This window comes from Aegilops tauschii, chromosome 5, assembly GCF_002575655.3.
Source record: "Aegilops tauschii subsp. strangulata cultivar AL8/78 chromosome 5, Aet v6.0, whole genome shotgun sequence".
Classification (NCBI taxonomy): domain Eukaryota; kingdom Viridiplantae; phylum Streptophyta; class Magnoliopsida; order Poales; family Poaceae; genus Aegilops; species Aegilops tauschii.
In genome coordinates, this window is record NC_053039.3 from 489516784 (window position 1) to 489533269 (window position 16486).

At 49.2% G+C, this 16486-nt stretch overlaps 2 protein-coding genes across 2 annotated transcripts; both read left to right on the forward strand.

Moving 5' to 3' along the window:
* The first annotated feature begins 748 nt into the window (after window positions 1–748).
* Window positions 749–2316, forward strand: LOC109780201 (peroxidase 50). Its single transcript, XM_020338781.4, has 4 exons — window positions 749–1020; window positions 1112–1306; window positions 1390–1555; window positions 1646–2316. Exons 1-4 carry the CDS (start codon window positions 808–810, stop codon window positions 2038–2040), a joined length of 969 nt encoding a protein of 322 aa, XP_020194370.1. The 5' UTR covers window positions 749–807; the 3' UTR covers window positions 2041–2316.
* Window positions 2317–5143: 2827 nt separating this feature from the next.
* LOC109780200 (peroxidase 35) lies at window positions 5144–7583 on the forward strand. Its single transcript, XM_020338780.4, has 4 exons — window positions 5144–5605; window positions 5704–5904; window positions 6052–6217; window positions 6900–7583. Exons 1-4 carry the CDS (start codon window positions 5396–5398, stop codon window positions 7298–7300), a joined length of 978 nt encoding a protein of 325 aa, XP_020194369.1. The 5' UTR covers window positions 5144–5395; the 3' UTR covers window positions 7301–7583.
* The last annotated feature ends 8903 nt before the right edge of the window (window positions 7584–16486 follow it).

Here is a 16486-nt window from a genome sequence, read left to right on the forward strand (position 1 = left end):
TCTGCGGCGATATAATCATCCATCTGACACCTCATCGTCAAAAAAGTCATCACTTTTTTTTTATAAAACTATATTCTTGGAAGATTGCCAGAAAGCACCTTGACAGTGATACAACAATGGAGTAATCTCAATTGAACTAGTAATGCTGATCACAGTAACATGACATCATGCTAGCTGGCACATACATGTAAAAATGATATATATACCTGCACTGTAATTTCACTCGATGGAAACTTACTGATTAATTAGTCACGACCAAGCACTGTATATATACATGTTGTCAACGAAGGTCACAGTAAAATTCAGTGCCCAATTAGTTCTACTTGCTCGTTTGAACTGGAGCAGTGAGAGCGTCGCTATTCGCAATCTATCACGGGTGTGTGATGAGGAAGCCATTTAGCCAGAGACTGACACTCGAATTCCTTACATGGCAAGTAATAACTCATCAGTTAGTGCTGAGTATTCCTTGTAGATGATGTAAGCGCCAAGAGTTCATTCAATCCAGACACCGTCACATCAAGAGAAAACAAAATTCCCCAAACATCCCACGCATGCACATCAAGAATCAGTCCTAAACTAGACCAAAACACACGTATTTCTCCAAAGATCAAATTAAGATTGTCAACCCTTCTCGATTTCTTCCAGTGGCAAAATCTTGTGTATCACACCTCGAGCGCCTGTCAAATTAACTTCTCAGTACATGATCCTTGTGTGCAAGGCACCTCTTGCATATATATAGCCCATCCATTTCTGCACCACATATACTGATATACCACGGGGCGGCTAATTAGCTCGAGCAAAAAAAAGATGGCCCGGCGGTCGTCGTGTATGGGGCTGCTCGTCCTCATCCTCGCCCTCTCCGCGCAGCTCGGCGCGTCCGACCTGTCGCCGGGCTACTACGGCAGCAGCTGCCCCAACCTGGAGAGCATCGTGCGCGGCGTGGTGACGCAGAAGATGGACGACACCATCCGCACCATCGGCTCCACCATCCGCCTCTTCTTCCACGACTGCTTCGTCGAGGTACGTTCGCCGCATGCAGCAACATCGCCTGCGCTGATGCTTATGAGTTATGATCATGGAGTGATTGATCGATGTGTGTGCATGCGTGCAGGGCTGCGACGCGTCGGTGCTGATCCGGTCGACGCCGGGGAACCCGACGGAGATGGACGCCGACGACAACAAGTCGCTGGCGTTCGAGGGCTACGAGACGGTGAGGGTCGCCAAGGAGGCCGTGGAGGCCGCGTGCCCCGACCTGGTCTCCTGCGCCGACATACTCACCATCGCCACACGGGACGCCATCGCCCTGGTGCACACACAGCACACCTCTATCTGTACATTTTGCACCGGACATGCCCGGAGCCTGAATTTTCATGTTTGATTTGCATGCAGAGCGGCGGGCCCTTCTACCCGGTGGAGCTGGGCAGGCTGGACGGCCTGAGCTCCACCGCCAGCAGCGTGGCCGGCAAGCTGCCGCAGCCCACCAGCACCCTCAACCAGATGGTCGCCATGTTCAGGGCGCACGGGCTCAACATGTCCGACATCGTCGCCCTCTCAGGTGAACCCCATACGCCTCCCAACCGTACCCACCCGCGCCGCATGGACGTACTCCTGCTAACATAACAGTTCATGGCTGGTCGGCGTGCAGCGGCGCACACCGTGGGGCTGGCGCACTGCGGCAAGTTCAGGGACCGGGTGTACGGCAGCCCGGCGGACGCGACGCTGAACCCCAAGTACGCGGCGTTCCTGAGGACCAAGTGCCCCGCCGACGGCTCGTCGGACCCCATGGTGCTCATGGACCAGGCCACGCCGGCGCTCTTCGACAACCAGTACTACCGGAACCTGCAGGACGGCGGGGGCCTGCTCGCCTCCGACCAGCTCCTATACAACGACAACCGCACGCGCCCCCTCGTCAACTCGTGGGCCAACAGCACGGCCGCCTTCAGCCGGGGCTTCGTCGCCGCCATCGTCAAGCTCGGACGCGTCGGGGTCAAGTCCGGCAGCGACGGGAACATACGCAAGCAGTGCGACGTCTTCAACTGATGACGACAGGGATCGATCGATCGATGCGTTGATATACACCGGGGTTACTGCGCTGGCTGAGTTAGTGTGCGTGCATCGGTGCATGCGTCAAAGGTGCATGTGTACACGAAATGTGTGTCTGTGACACAGAGATTCGTTGGGTTTCACAGTCCTGTTTGGCTTGTACATGGTTGTATATGTGTTGTTTGATTCGTTGATTTCGAACGTGCGAATTATATATGCAAATAAAATGAATAAAGCATTCTCCATAAGTAATGGGGGACGTATAACTGCAAAGTACTGTGTCACTTTTTGTAGTCTTCACCTAAACCCTTCCTGCCCTAGAATTTGCATTTCGCATTCATGTAGCGACCAAGCGGGTTACACTGCTTCACGTCGATGAAAACCGCATTGAAGTCGGTCGATGGTCCAAAGTAAACGTTTTGCTAAGTTCAGACATCGTTTCCGACTGTTTAGAGATTGTGAGGCCAAAAGCAAAACTTGGTATAGACTTCAGAATCTAAAATTAGACTTTTTGTCAATGAATAAATCAAGCGCTCACCAAAAGTAATGTGGCACAATTGGCTACTACTATGCCGTTTTGCTGTCTTATAAATGGAGATTACCTATGACTAGTTACCAAGGACACTGGGATTTTTGGTGTTGAACTAGTAGTTTTTTTCTTCTAAAATAGAACTAGTTTTGATTTGCTGAATATTCCTTTTGTGATGAAGGATATTATATTAATATCGACATAAATTATTCTCTTGACTCACAACATTCCTCATAGTAAACCTTGGGCAGCCACCGTGTTCTTGGTCGATGATTAGTTTTCCAAATGAATCGTCAGGGAGACTCCGCAAGTCCTTCGAATCCGTGTCAATTATTGGGCAAACACTTCCAGACACAAAACACGGCATCTCGTCACCGATATGTACAGCATGACCTTGACAGGGGGTGAAAATTTCAAGCGAAATCAACCACCTCTAGCAAGTTGGTCGACCAAAAAGTTCGGAAAAGACAAACATATGCTGAGTATACTAGTTTTCATGGTAACTTCCTCCCAGCTTACCTCCACAGGTTTACCTCTTCGATTCGTAATCGTAATAAACCAAGAATCTCCAAGCTTAGTCCATTTACACACACTCCTTTTCCAAGCCCAGGAACCGGCCCTACGGAGCTCTGAAGCCATAGCACACACCAGTTGACATGACCAGCGCGCAAAGGCAAAGCTCTGCAAGTCTACAACAGGCTACGACTACGAGAAGGTTTCATCAGACGGAGAACAGAGCGCGGGAGACGGTTTCAGTGAACGCACGCGTTGGACGCTTGAATGGAGAGCGTGTGTAGCCCACGGTGCCGTGGCAAGCTTGGCGCTCCGACGATCGGTCTCCGGAGATCCGAAGCCGCCCGTGCTAGGGACCCAACAACCGCCACGGACATCGACGTGCCAACCGAACCGATCGAAGTCGCCTCATTTCATTACCTTATCTCGCGCCGGATAACCTCCCGGCGCGGGCCACATCGCCTGAAACAAACAATCAAAATCCATAATGTCTCCCTCAGCTGAAGCAACTTGGGCTTGGTTTAATTGTCTGGAACTCCGACCACACATAACTGTCGCCTGTTTCCCTCTTCAGAAAACAGAGCCGTTGCTTTTTTATTTGGAGGCAAAAAAGAAGTCGTCTTTTTAGAAATAGACACAAAAAAGAACTGTTGCTTGTTTACTTTGTCAGGACTCGGGGAGCCATCTGCCATGCTTGACGAGGGCCGTGCTTGAAACCATGGGCCGGCCCATCTACTGTGCTACAGCGGTGCTAGCCCGCGCCGCTACATTGAGCCGTTGGGGCCGCGGCCCCGCGGGGGAGCGGACACTAATGTGTACGATCACGTCACACTCGCACAACTGGTCAGAACTCAAAAGGCGCGTTCCATAAAAAAGACGAAGAAAAATTAGGATCAAAAGGAGCGTCATTTCCCACTAAAAAAAAGGCATGTCGGCCCATGTCAGTTTCCTTTCCACCGGCCGCTACACAGAAAACCCTACACACACCCCTAAAAAAACCTACACTCCGCAGCAAGCACGTCCACTGCATGTTTTGTTTCGAGAAAAAAAAAACTCTGCTCCACTGCATGCTGTCAACATCTACACGTAACATGCTGTTGGAAACGGCGAGTGCAATTCAAGCCATTCCAACAACATCATGGCGGCGAGAGGTTTCAAAAAAATAAATGGAAAACGTGGCGGCGAGTGGCGAGCGGCAGGAAGCGACCAGCTGCGAGCCCTTTCAGGTGGGCGCCATGGCTGTGGAAACGCGAAAGAGCACATGAATGCCGCCTGCTCCGGTGCTGGATCTCGTCTCCTACTGTACACATAGCTGGTGCTCGTCTCTATGCCGTCTCAGACCATTAAACCTGCTCCGGGGCTCGACAAACAACCCATCTTGGCCGCGCTCGACTTTCCAGAGAGGCGGCCAGACCCAGAAGCCAACCCTATCTGCTCTGTCCATTTCCGCACCGGCTATGCTGTGCACGGAACTGCATTGCCATGGCTGTTTCCTGGGTTCAGTTTGCAGTGCGCGTACGTACATTTTTCAGGCCCTTCTTTTTTTTTTTTGAGGAAATTCAGGCCCTTCAGTTTGTGTTATCCACCAAAAAGAAACCCAACCCACGCAGAATCACACTGCATCATTAGCGCCGATTTTGTGAGTCGCTAGCGTGCACTCGGAGCGAGCGTTGTCATTTGTGCCACCAAAAAAGGCTTTTTAACGTACTACTACTACAGAGCATAGGCAGGACGGACGGAGCCCCACCAACCGCGCCATGTGGAGGTTGCGAGCCCTACACATGTTTGCAGCGCAAGCGGGAAGAGCCGGTCTGTGATGTCCGTGATGAGGCCGGACGTGGACAGACGCATGCGTCCACGTGGGGACGCGCCCGGCTTCTCTCTGGATCGCCCTCGCTGCTGCATCCATCCACTGCCGCGCCGCGCACGCATCTCGAAGCGCGCGCCGTCTATCGCGGCGCGCCGCCTCGCTCACCACTGTACCAGACTGGATACGTCCACGAGCCATCACCACCTCTCCCCCACGCTCCGAGAAAGCTTGGCTTCTATACTACTACTACTACTCCAGCACAATAAAACTAGGCCACCCACAAACACACCCGCACCCGCACACAGCCGCGGCGACAGACACCCAACGGCATCATCATCATCACCGCCACCGCCACTTCTTCTAGATAGCTCCTGGTACCGCCGTGCCGTCATTAGCCGCGGGAGCAGAGCCTGGACGAGTCCCAGATCGGTCGGCAACGGGAGGCATTCAGGTAGGCGGGCAGGCAGGAGTGGGAGCTAGCTTAAGCGCAGTGCGCCGGCATGGGCGCCGGGATTAGGATCTTGGCGGCGGCGCTCCTGGCGCTCGCGGCCGTCGGCGGCGCGACGGCGCAGCTCCGGCAGGGCTACTACTCCGCCAGCTGCCCCAACGTGGAGGCCATCGTGCAGGCCGCGGTCGCCCTCAAGGTCCAGCAGACGCCCGTCGCCGTCGGCGCCACCGTCCGCCTCTTCTTCCACGACTGCTTCGTCCAGGTCCCGCTCGATTCCCCTGCATCTAATCTACCAGCATTTCATTTTCATCCCCTGTCTGCCTGTGTGTGGCTCCCGGCCTGACGACCATACGTCTCCAGGGATGCGACGCGTCGGTCATCATCGTGTCGTCGGGGAACAACACGGCGGAGAAGGACCACGTGAGCAACCTCTCCCTCGCCGGCGACGGCTTCGACACCGTCATCAAGGCCAAGGCGGCCGTGGATACGCAGTGCCCCAGCCCCAACCTGGTGTCCTGCGCGGACATCCTCACCATGGCCACCCGGGACGTCATCGGCCTGGTACGCGCACGCATCACGCACGCCTACCCACTCCCTTTCGAGATCTATCCACCAAAAGCGCCCGAGCTTTCGATGCCTGCATACATATATTTATCAGCAATACAAACAACAATGCCTCTGAAAGCATCTTTCCCGTCACGCGCGCAGGCCGGCGGCCCGGCTTACCCCGTGGAGCTGGGGAGGCTGGACGGGCTGGTGTCGACGGCGAGCAACGTGGACGGGAACCTGCCGCCGCCGTCCTTCAACCTCGACCAGCTGACGGCCATGTTCGCCGCCAACAACCTGTCCCAGGCCGACATGATTGCGCTCTCCGGTAAGGCCAGGCAATTAGTATTAAAGAGATGTTTACTAACCGCCCCTGCCATTGCCAACCCCCCGAATTACTTTAGCCGCTGCCTCTGTACTGGTCGCGCTCGTGTCAGGAAGTACACCATGTGCTCTGTTTTCCTGTCTTGCAACCCACACAAAGCCGGGCGAAAAGGGCTGGATTCTGTGTGCGGATCGAGGGATTTTTGTTGGGAGGACAGTAGAAATAATGTGGTTCGTCGTTGGCACTGTCAGTATATTTTTAGTTATCCCGTTAGACTGAACTTGACAGTGGAGTGTGGGTGCACTGTAGCTGGCTGCTGGTCGGTAGATCTGAAAGGGGTCAAACTGTGGAGGACTAGCTGTACTGCCTTTGCTTGCACGTGAAAGAAAGGTCAGTTGCATTATTGGCATATCCTTTGCCCACAATCGCACCCTGACAGTTTGCAACCCAGAAGCGTCCAACAGCTTGATTTCGGCCCATCCGTTCGCATGCCATGGGCCTGCAAAATGAGCTGTTAATACATGAAAAAAAAACTGTAGGTTCAGACCCACTGTACACCTGACTGTACAATTGTATGGCATCTTGGCACGAAATCTGCAGAAACGGTACACGATTATGTGCAGTACGAATTTTTGGCACCCGTGACCTTAAGAAAACCAAATGCGGTGTTGTTTCTTGTTTGCAGCGGCGCACACGGTGGGGTTCGCGCACTGCGGGACGTTCACGGGCCGGATCCAGACGGCGGCGGTGGACCCGACGATGGACCCCGGGTACGCGTCGCAGCTGCTGGCGGCGTGCCCGGCCGGGGTGGACCCCAACGTGGCGCTGGAGATCGACCCGGTGACGCCGCACGCCTTCGACAACCAGTACTTCATCAACCTGCAGAAGGGGATGGGCCTGCTCACCTCCGACCAGGTCCTCTACGCCGACCTCCGGTCGCGCCCCACCGTCGACGCCTGGGCGGCCAACAGCTCCGACTTCCAGGCCGCCTTCGTCGCCGCCATGACCAACCTCGGCCGCGTCGGGGTCAAGACGGACCCGGCGCTCGGCAACATCCGCCGCGACTGCGCCGTGCTCAACAGCTGATTGGTTGGTTATTGCATTCGCTGAAGCTGGAGACCAAGATGCAGTACAACCTCGATCGATGCTTGGGGATGTCATCAACTGTTCATAGTTAGCTGGGCCGCTCGATGGGGTGGCGCTGAGATTATAATACAAGTAGCTTTCAGGACACAAGTCTAGTTCTAATCCATCAGAAGGTTAATGGTTGAGGAGTCTGTTGAGTTGAGCATCATCGATTACCTAGAGTCGAATCTATTCAATGTGTGTGTAATATTGGAGCGAGATTTATTCGAACATTTTCTCTGAATATGCACGCGTGTTAAGCCACCTCCGTCTCCAGGAGCCGGAACGGCGACCACCCGCCCCATGTTAAAGCATCTACAGCCACATATGGCAAATCCGGCCCCTTAAACGCCCACCGGCAAATCCGCCCCCTCAAACGCCCGCCGGCGGTGATCGAACACACCTTAAATTTTACTTGTTGCATCCTGGCAAATCCACCCCTCAAACGCTCGCCAGCAGTGATCGAACATACCTTAAATTTCACTTGTTGCATCCTGACATCTCATACCCGATTCTTATATCCATACAAAGACATGCAAAAGAAAATAGAACCTACGTACTACGTCGATCCTAACTACTCCTTGTAGGAGATCATGACGATCTTCATGCCTGGCTCCGGCAGCATGGGCGGCAGCTGCAGCTCTGGCTCCACCGGTTGCTCCGCTCCGGCCTCCTCGCCTCTATCTCCGTTTCGAGCTCGGCGAAGAGCGTGTCGAACTCCGCCTGCTCTCGCCGGAGGAATGCCCTGTTGGCCTCCACATAGGCCTCATCCTGGATGGACTCCAGAATGGCTTGCTGTTCGGCCATCTTGCTGGACTGGACTGGGCGACGGCGAACTCTGCCTGCTCCATGTTAAAGGGCGGCACCTGCTCCTCCGCCTTCTCCGCCTCCATCGGAGCCATCTCCTCCTCCTCCTCTTCCCCCGGCTGCTCCTCCTCCTCCGGCTCCGGCGAGTCCGGAGGCAGCCCGGCGGCGATGCCGGCGGCGCGCGCGGCTTCACTCGCCTGGATCTACTGCTGGATCTCGTTGCGGCGCTCCGGCATCAGCATGGCATAGTAGGTGATTTTGCTTCGGATCATGGCGGAGTGCCGGAGCGTGGGCAGAGCGCCGGAGCGGGAGAGGGAGGAGGTCGATGGGTTTGGACTGGCGACGCAGAGAGGGGGAGGGGTATGGGTTAGGGTTGCGGGACGCCGGCCGGCTTAAATAGCCGGATTTCGTCTTGGGCGACGAGCCGAAGCGGCGACACGCAGCGTTCACACCGCGACGACAGACACGGCGTCCGTCGGACCGCCGGGTTCCCGGGCGTTTCCGGGTGAGGCCACGCCGCCAGGCCTACGTGGCGGGCGTGCCCGGATGCACCATATCCACCTCATATTTGGGCTGGATATGAAGATGCCGGTCAGCCCAGACGTTTGAGGGCCGTCTAAATCAAAAAATTATGACCGAGCAGTGACCGGTCAGCCTGCCCAGACATATGAGACGAATTTGAGAGATCCGGTTATAGATGTTTTTACATCATGTACAGCCGGGCGGTTGCCCGGTCACCAAACTCTCGTAACCCCCATGGTCAATTGACCACCCGCCCCACCCCCATGTTACACCATATACAACCGGGCGTTTGCCCGGTCACCAAACACTTGTAACCCCCCATGGTCAATCGACCATGAACAATGCTTTCTCCCTGCTTCGCCATGATCGACCCTGAAAGATAAATTAATTTCAAAGCAGCCATAAGCTTCACAAGATAGCATAATTGATCGTGTTGATGACAGTAGTATTCTTTCTGTTTTGCCAAAACAAAGACAGATCATCCAAATAGCAAGATATACTGATATCAAGTATTTCAATAATAATTTTCCAAGTTTGAGCAGCCACAGTGCAATCAAAATAAAATAAATGTTGAATGCTTTCAGTCGAGGCAGCAACCATTCGCTAATTAACACATCTCATGATTCATGAATGTTAGCTTCAGTTTAGAACCATCCCACGCCTGAATAATATAAGCATTTTGTTGTTGGCACATTAAAACGATTTCCCAAAATTTGGTTTTAAGTGAATAATCACCACACCAAGTTGTTAGGGTGATCTCCACCGTGTGGGCCCAACGGCCCACCGGGCCCTTAGATCCGCGCCCTGATCGGGGGCGCTCAACCCACTATGGTTGACGGGCCCCTGTCACCTGCACTATATAAAGAGGTGGGGGGCGCGGCTCGCAACACGAGGTTCGTCGCGACGCCGTACGCCCCACCTACATCCCATACCGATTTAGGGTTAGTGCAGAGCTGACAGGAAGCACCGCCACCACTACTCTCTGCCATCACCGACACCATGGTCGGCACCGGGAGCTCCTCGAGCCACAAGAAGAAGGTAGAACTACTGCTAATCCCTATGCCTATACGATCCACAGATCTATCAATGGTATCAGCCAGATTGGTTTAGGATTTTCGGTAGGAAAAGGAAACGGGAGTTCTAATCCCGCAAAAGAATCCCCCTCCCCTAGATTCCGAACCTCACAGGGCAAAGGTCTCACCGGAAAAGGGCCTTGAGCTCACCGGCAAAGAAGCGCCGCCGCAAGGCCGCGCCGTTCCTCTCGATCCGGACCCGCATCGGCAAGCTGAGGCGCTAGACGAAGAACCACCACGAGAGGGGCAAAGGGCACCGCGGCCAAACCTTTCGACGGTGGTGCGCTCACCGCAAGGGAATGCGCGACCGGCGAAAGGGGAGGCAACGACGCCACCATCGCCTACTCCGTCGAACGCACAGAGGAGCAGAGCAGCGCTCCGCCGGCGTCTCTCTCTTTCTTTGTCGTTGGGGCGGAGGAAGAAAGTGGGAGTAGAGGAGGCGCAGCCACGTCTCACTCTCTCTCTGTCACTGGAAAGGAGGGGGAACAGGAAGGGGAAAGGGAAGAGTGGCTCGCGCGGCATGTCGCGGTGGCCGGTCGACGCCGTCGCCGGGGGCCAGGGTGTGGCACCGTGGCCCGGCGATCGGAACAGAGACGAGCGAGAGAGATCGAAGAAAGGAACGGGAAGGAGAAAGAGCCGGCGACCGGACGCCGTGCGCCGCTGCTACGAGCCAAAGATCGAGAGAGAGGGAGGAGGGTCGAGTCGAACGAGGCGAATGGGGGCGCTAGGTTTCTATCGGGAGGAACCCTCCCAGTTTTCTTCCAGCGAAATCGGCGCTGGACCGTCCGATCCTAATCGACGGTCACTGATGAAACCCTAGCGGAGACGGGCCAGTAGGCCGAAAGTGGCTTGGGCTTTTGGCCGGCAGACTAGGCCAGAGAGCCGTGCTCCGCATTGGGCCTTATGGCCGAAAGTACTACTGGGCTGAGAGCCCGCAGACCAGGCCAGGGAGGCTCGCGGTCGCGTCGGGCCTTTGGGCCAAAAGAGAAGGAAGCCCAGCCGCGCGCGCTGGGCTGCCGGTTTTATTTGTTTTTTGTTTTCTGTCCAGTTTTTGGGCAAATATAATACAGTTTTTCTATTCAAATTATCCAGAGAAATTTTTTGTCTAGAAAATAGAAAAGTAAAAGAAAAGTTTCTAAAAACAATAAAGTTCATGAAGTTTATTCATATTCTCCACTGTGAAAGATTAAATTGTTGCTTCTCTAATGCATTTTTGAACCAATCGGTTAAAATTTCTTAGAGAGTAAAAGAGTACAGAATTGTTTTTGAATAGAATATTGTAAAGTTTCCGCTGCAAACTAAAAAGTTTTATCCTCCAATTAAATTGGAATCAACAGGAAATTTTAATTGGAAGAACTTTTCTTAGCGATGTTTTTCCCCTGTGGGTGAAATTGGATTTACATAGTTTCCGCTATGACAAAAGAAAGATATTTGTTTTAAAGTTAAAATATGGCATTGTTATTTTCTGACCAACATTGATGATAACAGTACTATAATTCTATGAGTCTTATGTTCAAAGCTTAAATCTCTGATAAATTTTGTATAAAAGTGGTCAATTTCCAGAGAACAGATAAAGATCAAGAAATGCTCTTGAACTAGAGAAATGTATATTTCTTGTTCCCGCTGCAATAAAGTTGATGATGATGATTATTTCTTAGCAAAGTTGTTTAATAGACAAACTATCAGCGCATTGTTTATGAGTCATATGCATTATTTCCATTTCCGCCCAACAGTGACATGGAATTGATGTAGAAGGATGATGTTTTATTCTAATTCTGCCACAACGGTGATTTAGAATATAAAAAGAAAGTTTTAAAAAGTTTAATGTGCATATTTTTTAACCAAACCAACGTAGGTTATATTTTATGCTCATTATTGTTGATTATTTGGCTAAGTTTTCTCACACTAATTTTTTTCCATACTTTCATTCATGAAAGCGAATGGCTGGGTACTTGTGACCCGAAAGATGACCAAGAAAGGTCATAAAGTGAGGGAGTATGTTCTCTCTAAAGAATGGCTTCAAAAGAAAAGAATTCTTGGATATTAATCCAAGAAAAGAAAAGAGATAGATCATTGAGAGTCTTGGTTGACGAATGTCTTTCATGTACTCTCTATAAAGAAGATTTTTTAGTCAACATGATTTGAGATGAAACAAGCATGATGCGTGTTTAATTTGACCAACATTGAATCAAGCATGTGTGTCAAAGAGCATTCGGATTTATTTCTGAATTTGATGATTGAATATGCAGTAAAAAGAGCCAATTCTGGCATTTATGTCCTTTACATGGAATTACCCGCATAGCGGGAAAAGATGATTATAATAAAACCCGCATGGCGGAAAAAAGTCTGGGAAAATATTTGCGTAACTGGGTAAAGAGAAATTTTGGCAAAGGACTTATCTTGTATGACAGGAGAAAGATATGATGACTCAAATGCGTTTAATGTGTCCCACTCTGGGAGAAAAGTATGGAGTAGCTATTATACTTTCCTAGTTTCGACCGTACACCTTATGTGTAATGGTCATTAAGCACTCAATAAATCCAAAGAGAATAAAAGTTACAGACAAACCTAAAGATAAGAATGATATGCAAGTGTGACTTGCAAAAGTACTAATGATAAAGAACTTTGTTGAGTTTCTGAAATGGAATGAGGAAAAGGTACTCCCATACCAGTTAACAGAAAATTTCATTTCATATGAAGTAATCAGATAAATGAAGTAGATAATCCAAGTTTCCTTAATTCACAAGTATTATGAATGGTTTTCCGGAATTGTGGCAGAAAACTTTCTTGCCACATTTCAAGGGGGAGAAAGAAATATGAGATAAATTAAGAATGCTGAAACTCCCCTATACTTTAGATAATGTGATCATCTGGGGGAGTACGACGGTCATAATAATACCCCTAAAGAAAAGAAATAGATGTATTCCTGGATCTTTTATAGTTCCGAAAGCAGACTAAGAAATACTAAGACGGCGCTTCAAGTGCCATAAAGAAGAAAGTTTTAACAGAATAAACCCAAATAATAAAGTTTAAAGATACGCCAATTTTTAGTGAAGATGGAGTAATCTTGGGGAGCATGTTGTATGACCTATACAACACCTGTTGTCAGCTCTATAAAGGATGAATGAGTAAACATGGATCTTGTGATACAGGTCCCTGTAAAATCTATTTCCTCTTGGAAATGAAAGACTATAGAATTAATTTACCTCTTGGCAATGACAGAGCAACAACATCCCCATATGAAAGAAGTGCCAGTACCTGAGACACAGATGGTCTCAAGGAATGAGAAAATCAGATACTTCTGATTACTATAAAGTCTATGTTAGTGAAATTCAAATGGAGGTTGATCCCACCTCATTTAAAGCGCTCAATCGAGCTTTGAGAAGTGTCTGTTTGTCTAAATGATAAGAGACTATGTGAGATAAAAAAATTGGTGAATCCCGACGATGTTTGGGACTCATTAGTAATTTCCAATGGAGCCAAAACAGTAGGCTGTAAAGGGTCTACAAGGCCAATGTGACTCCGTAGGAAATATGCAGAGGTGTAAAGTGTGACTTAAATTAAAAGATTTTTGTGCAAAGAGAATGAATAGATTACAATGAGTGTTAGTGGCACATCATGATTTGAGTTACATCAGATGAAAAACACAAGGGATACAGCTTCAAGAAGTTTTTTTATGAACTAGAGCAAGTCTCTAGACAATGGCATTTAAAGTTAAAAGAATCAAATATTATTTTGGGTTAAAGAAAATGAGAGGACAATTGTATTCATGCAAAGTTATAGAATGGGAAATTCATTTCCTAATCATGTGCATTGGTGGATGACATCCTACTTGCTAGTGGTGATGTCAATCTACTGTACGAGGAGAAAAGAAGTTCTTGTCCTCAAAGTTGAATGTTCTAGGTAGAGTGTCTCTCGTTATAATCATCGAGATTCACCAAGAAAAGAATAAAAGGGGGTATTAGGAATGTCGGATGGACATGCTAAGAAAGGTCTCTAAAGTATGCATGCGAGAAAACCTACGCCTGTTCTTGTAGTCAAGGGTAATGGAACTAGAAACTATGGTGTTCCAAAAGTTAATGAGAAAAGATTGAAAACAGATATGGTACCATATGCTTCAGCTGTTGGAAGTTTAATGAATGCAAAAGTATGATTTTACCCTGACACAGTTCATGTATCTGGGTTGTTTTGGCAATGTCCAGTCCATATATAGATCACTGGAATGGAGTCAAAGATATCGGCCTCATGCTGAAAGAAATAAGTGCTCTAAAAAGATTATGAGTACAAAGACAAGACTTGTGAAATGTATAGCGAAATCCACAATTGTCGCTAACTTTCACACTTGGAGTTTTTGTGTGGAAAAGCTCCAAAGAATGAAACAATGATCATCAATGTGATGCAAAGATATGTTATAGCTTGATATGAGGCTGAGGGACAGGCAAAATGGTTAAGGAGACCTGTACCCAGAGTTGATAATGGTTGACAACAGCGATAACTGATAGAGGCTAAGGTGTCCCGTCTTTCGATGAGATGGTGGCTATCGTTTTGGAGGAAGTCGACTTTGACGATCCGACTACGAACGTACGAGGACGTCGCGCCTTAGCAATCGCTAAACCAACTCCGAGAGGTTATTGACCACGCCGGAGCACGATCAACCTGACCACGAAGGTCTGTTTCCTGCAAGCAAATGAAGAACAAGCAACAAACTAAGATTGCAATCTGGATATTGCGAATATAAGAGGAAATCTCTATTGATCAAGGTGGGGTTCTGTGATGCCTTTGTCTGGTCGTTGAACACAAACGAAGTATGTGAAGTTGCAGCTATGTCGAACTTTAATCTAAACAAAACCCAAAGTCTAAACGGTGCCCTAAGGGCTGTATATATGGAGGAAGAGGGGGGGGGGGGATTTCGTGGCCCTTGGGGAAGGGGTCCGAAACCAACCATATCTCTTGTTTCCCCACACATACGGACTCTAAAACCAGCCTATACTTATGTATTTCGAAATTACATGGGCCTGGCCCAATAATAAGGTGACGCAGCATCTAGAATAGCCTCTTGACGAAATTTATGAAGTGGCATCTTGTATATTTCGTCCAAAGCTTCATGCACTCCTTATGGTGGCTTCAAAGTCCTGAAATCATCACTTGTAACTCCGTTCTTGTTCCCCTAGAGCATGTGATGCGTCTCCAACGTATCTATAATTTTTGATTGTTCCATGCTATATTCTATTCTGTTTTGGACATTAATGGGCTTTATTTTACACTTTTATATTATTTTTTGAACTAACCTATTAACCGGAGGCCCAGCCCAGAATTGCTGTTTTTGCCTATTTCAGAGTTTCGCAGAAAAAGAATATCAAACAGAGTCCAAACGGAATGAAACCTTCGGGAACGTGATTTTCGGAACGAACGTGATCCAGGGGACTTGGACCCTACGTCAAGACATCAACCAGGAGGGCACGAGGTTGGGGGCGCGCCTACCCCCCTGGGCGCGCCCTCCACCCTCGTGGGCTCCCTGTTGCTCCACCGACATACTCCTTCCTCCTATATATACCTACGTACCCCCAAACTACCAGATACGGAGCCAAAAACCTAATTCCACCGCCGCAACCTTCTGTACCCGTGAGATCCCATCTTGGGGCCTGTTTCGGAGCTCCGCCGGAGGGGGCATCGATCATGGAGGGCTTCTACATCAACACCATAGCCTCTCCGATGATGTGTGAGTAGTTTACCTCAGACCTTCGGGTCCATAGTTATTAGCTAGATGGCTTCTTCTCTCTTTTTGGATCTCAATACAATGTTCTCCCCCTCTCTCGTGGAGATCTATTCGATGTAATCTTCTTTTGCGGTGTGTTTGTTGAGACCGATGAATTGTGGGTTTATGATCAAGTTTATCTATGAACAATATTTGAATCTTCTCTGAATTATTTTATGTATGATTGGTTATCTTTGCAAGTCTCTTTGAATTATCAGTTTGGTTTGGCCTACTAGATTGATCTTTCTTGCAATGGGAGAAGTGCTTAGCTTTGGGTTCAATCTTGCGGTGTCCTTTCCCAGTGACAGTAGGGGCAGCAAGGCACGTATTGTATTGTTGCCATCGAGGATAACAAGATGGGGTTTTTATCATATTGCATGAATTTATCCCTCTACATCATGTCATCTTGCTTAAGGCGTTACTCTGTTTTCATGAACTTAATACTCTAGATGCATGCTGGATAGCGGTCGATGAGTGGAGTAATAGTAGTAGATGCAGGCAGGAGTTGGTCTACTTGTCTCGGACGTGATGCCTATATACATGATCATACCTAGATATTCTCATAACTATGCTCAATTCTGTCAATTGCTCAACAGTAATTCGTTCACCCACCGTAAAATACTTATGCTCTTGAGAGAAGCCACTAGTGAAACCTATGGCCCCCGGGTCTATTTTCCATCATATTTAATCTGCCGACAACAAGCTATTTCTGGCGCCGTTTTATTTTGTTTTCTTTACTATGCATATTTATCATAAAAATACCAAAAATATTATCTTATTATATCTATCAGATCTCACTCTCGTAAGTGACCGTGTAGGGATTGACAACCCCTTATCGCGTTGGTTGCGAGGATTTATTTGTTTGTATAGGTGCGAGGGACTCGTGCGTGGCCTCCTACTGGATTGATACCTTGGTTCTCAAAAACTGAGGGAAATAATTACGCTACTTTGCTGCATCACCCTTTCCTCTTCAAGGGAAAACCAACGCAG

Excerpts from the sequence above, each read along its gene's own strand:
- LOC109780200 (XM_020338780.4), top strand. The coding sequence starts at position 5,396 with ATGGGCGCCGGGATTAGGATCTTGGCGGCGGCGCTCCTGGCGCTCGCG. Across the intron at positions 5,905-6,051 it reads CCCGGGACGTCATCGGCCTG|GCCGGCGGCCCGGCTTACCC; the intron begins GTACGCGCACGC and ends TCACGCGCGCAG. Across the intron at positions 6,218-6,899 it reads CGACATGATTGCGCTCTCCG|CGGCGCACACGGTGGGGTTC; the intron begins GTAAGGCCAGGC and ends TCTTGTTTGCAG.
- LOC109780201 (XM_020338781.4), top strand. The coding sequence starts at position 808 with ATGGCCCGGCGGTCGTCGTGTATGGGGCTGCTCGTCCTCATCCTCGCC. Across the intron at positions 1,307-1,389 it reads CACGGGACGCCATCGCCCTG|AGCGGCGGGCCCTTCTACCC; the intron begins GTGCACACACAG and ends ATTTGCATGCAG. Across the intron at positions 1,556-1,645 it reads CGACATCGTCGCCCTCTCAG|CGGCGCACACCGTGGGGCTG; the intron begins GTGAACCCCATA and ends GTCGGCGTGCAG.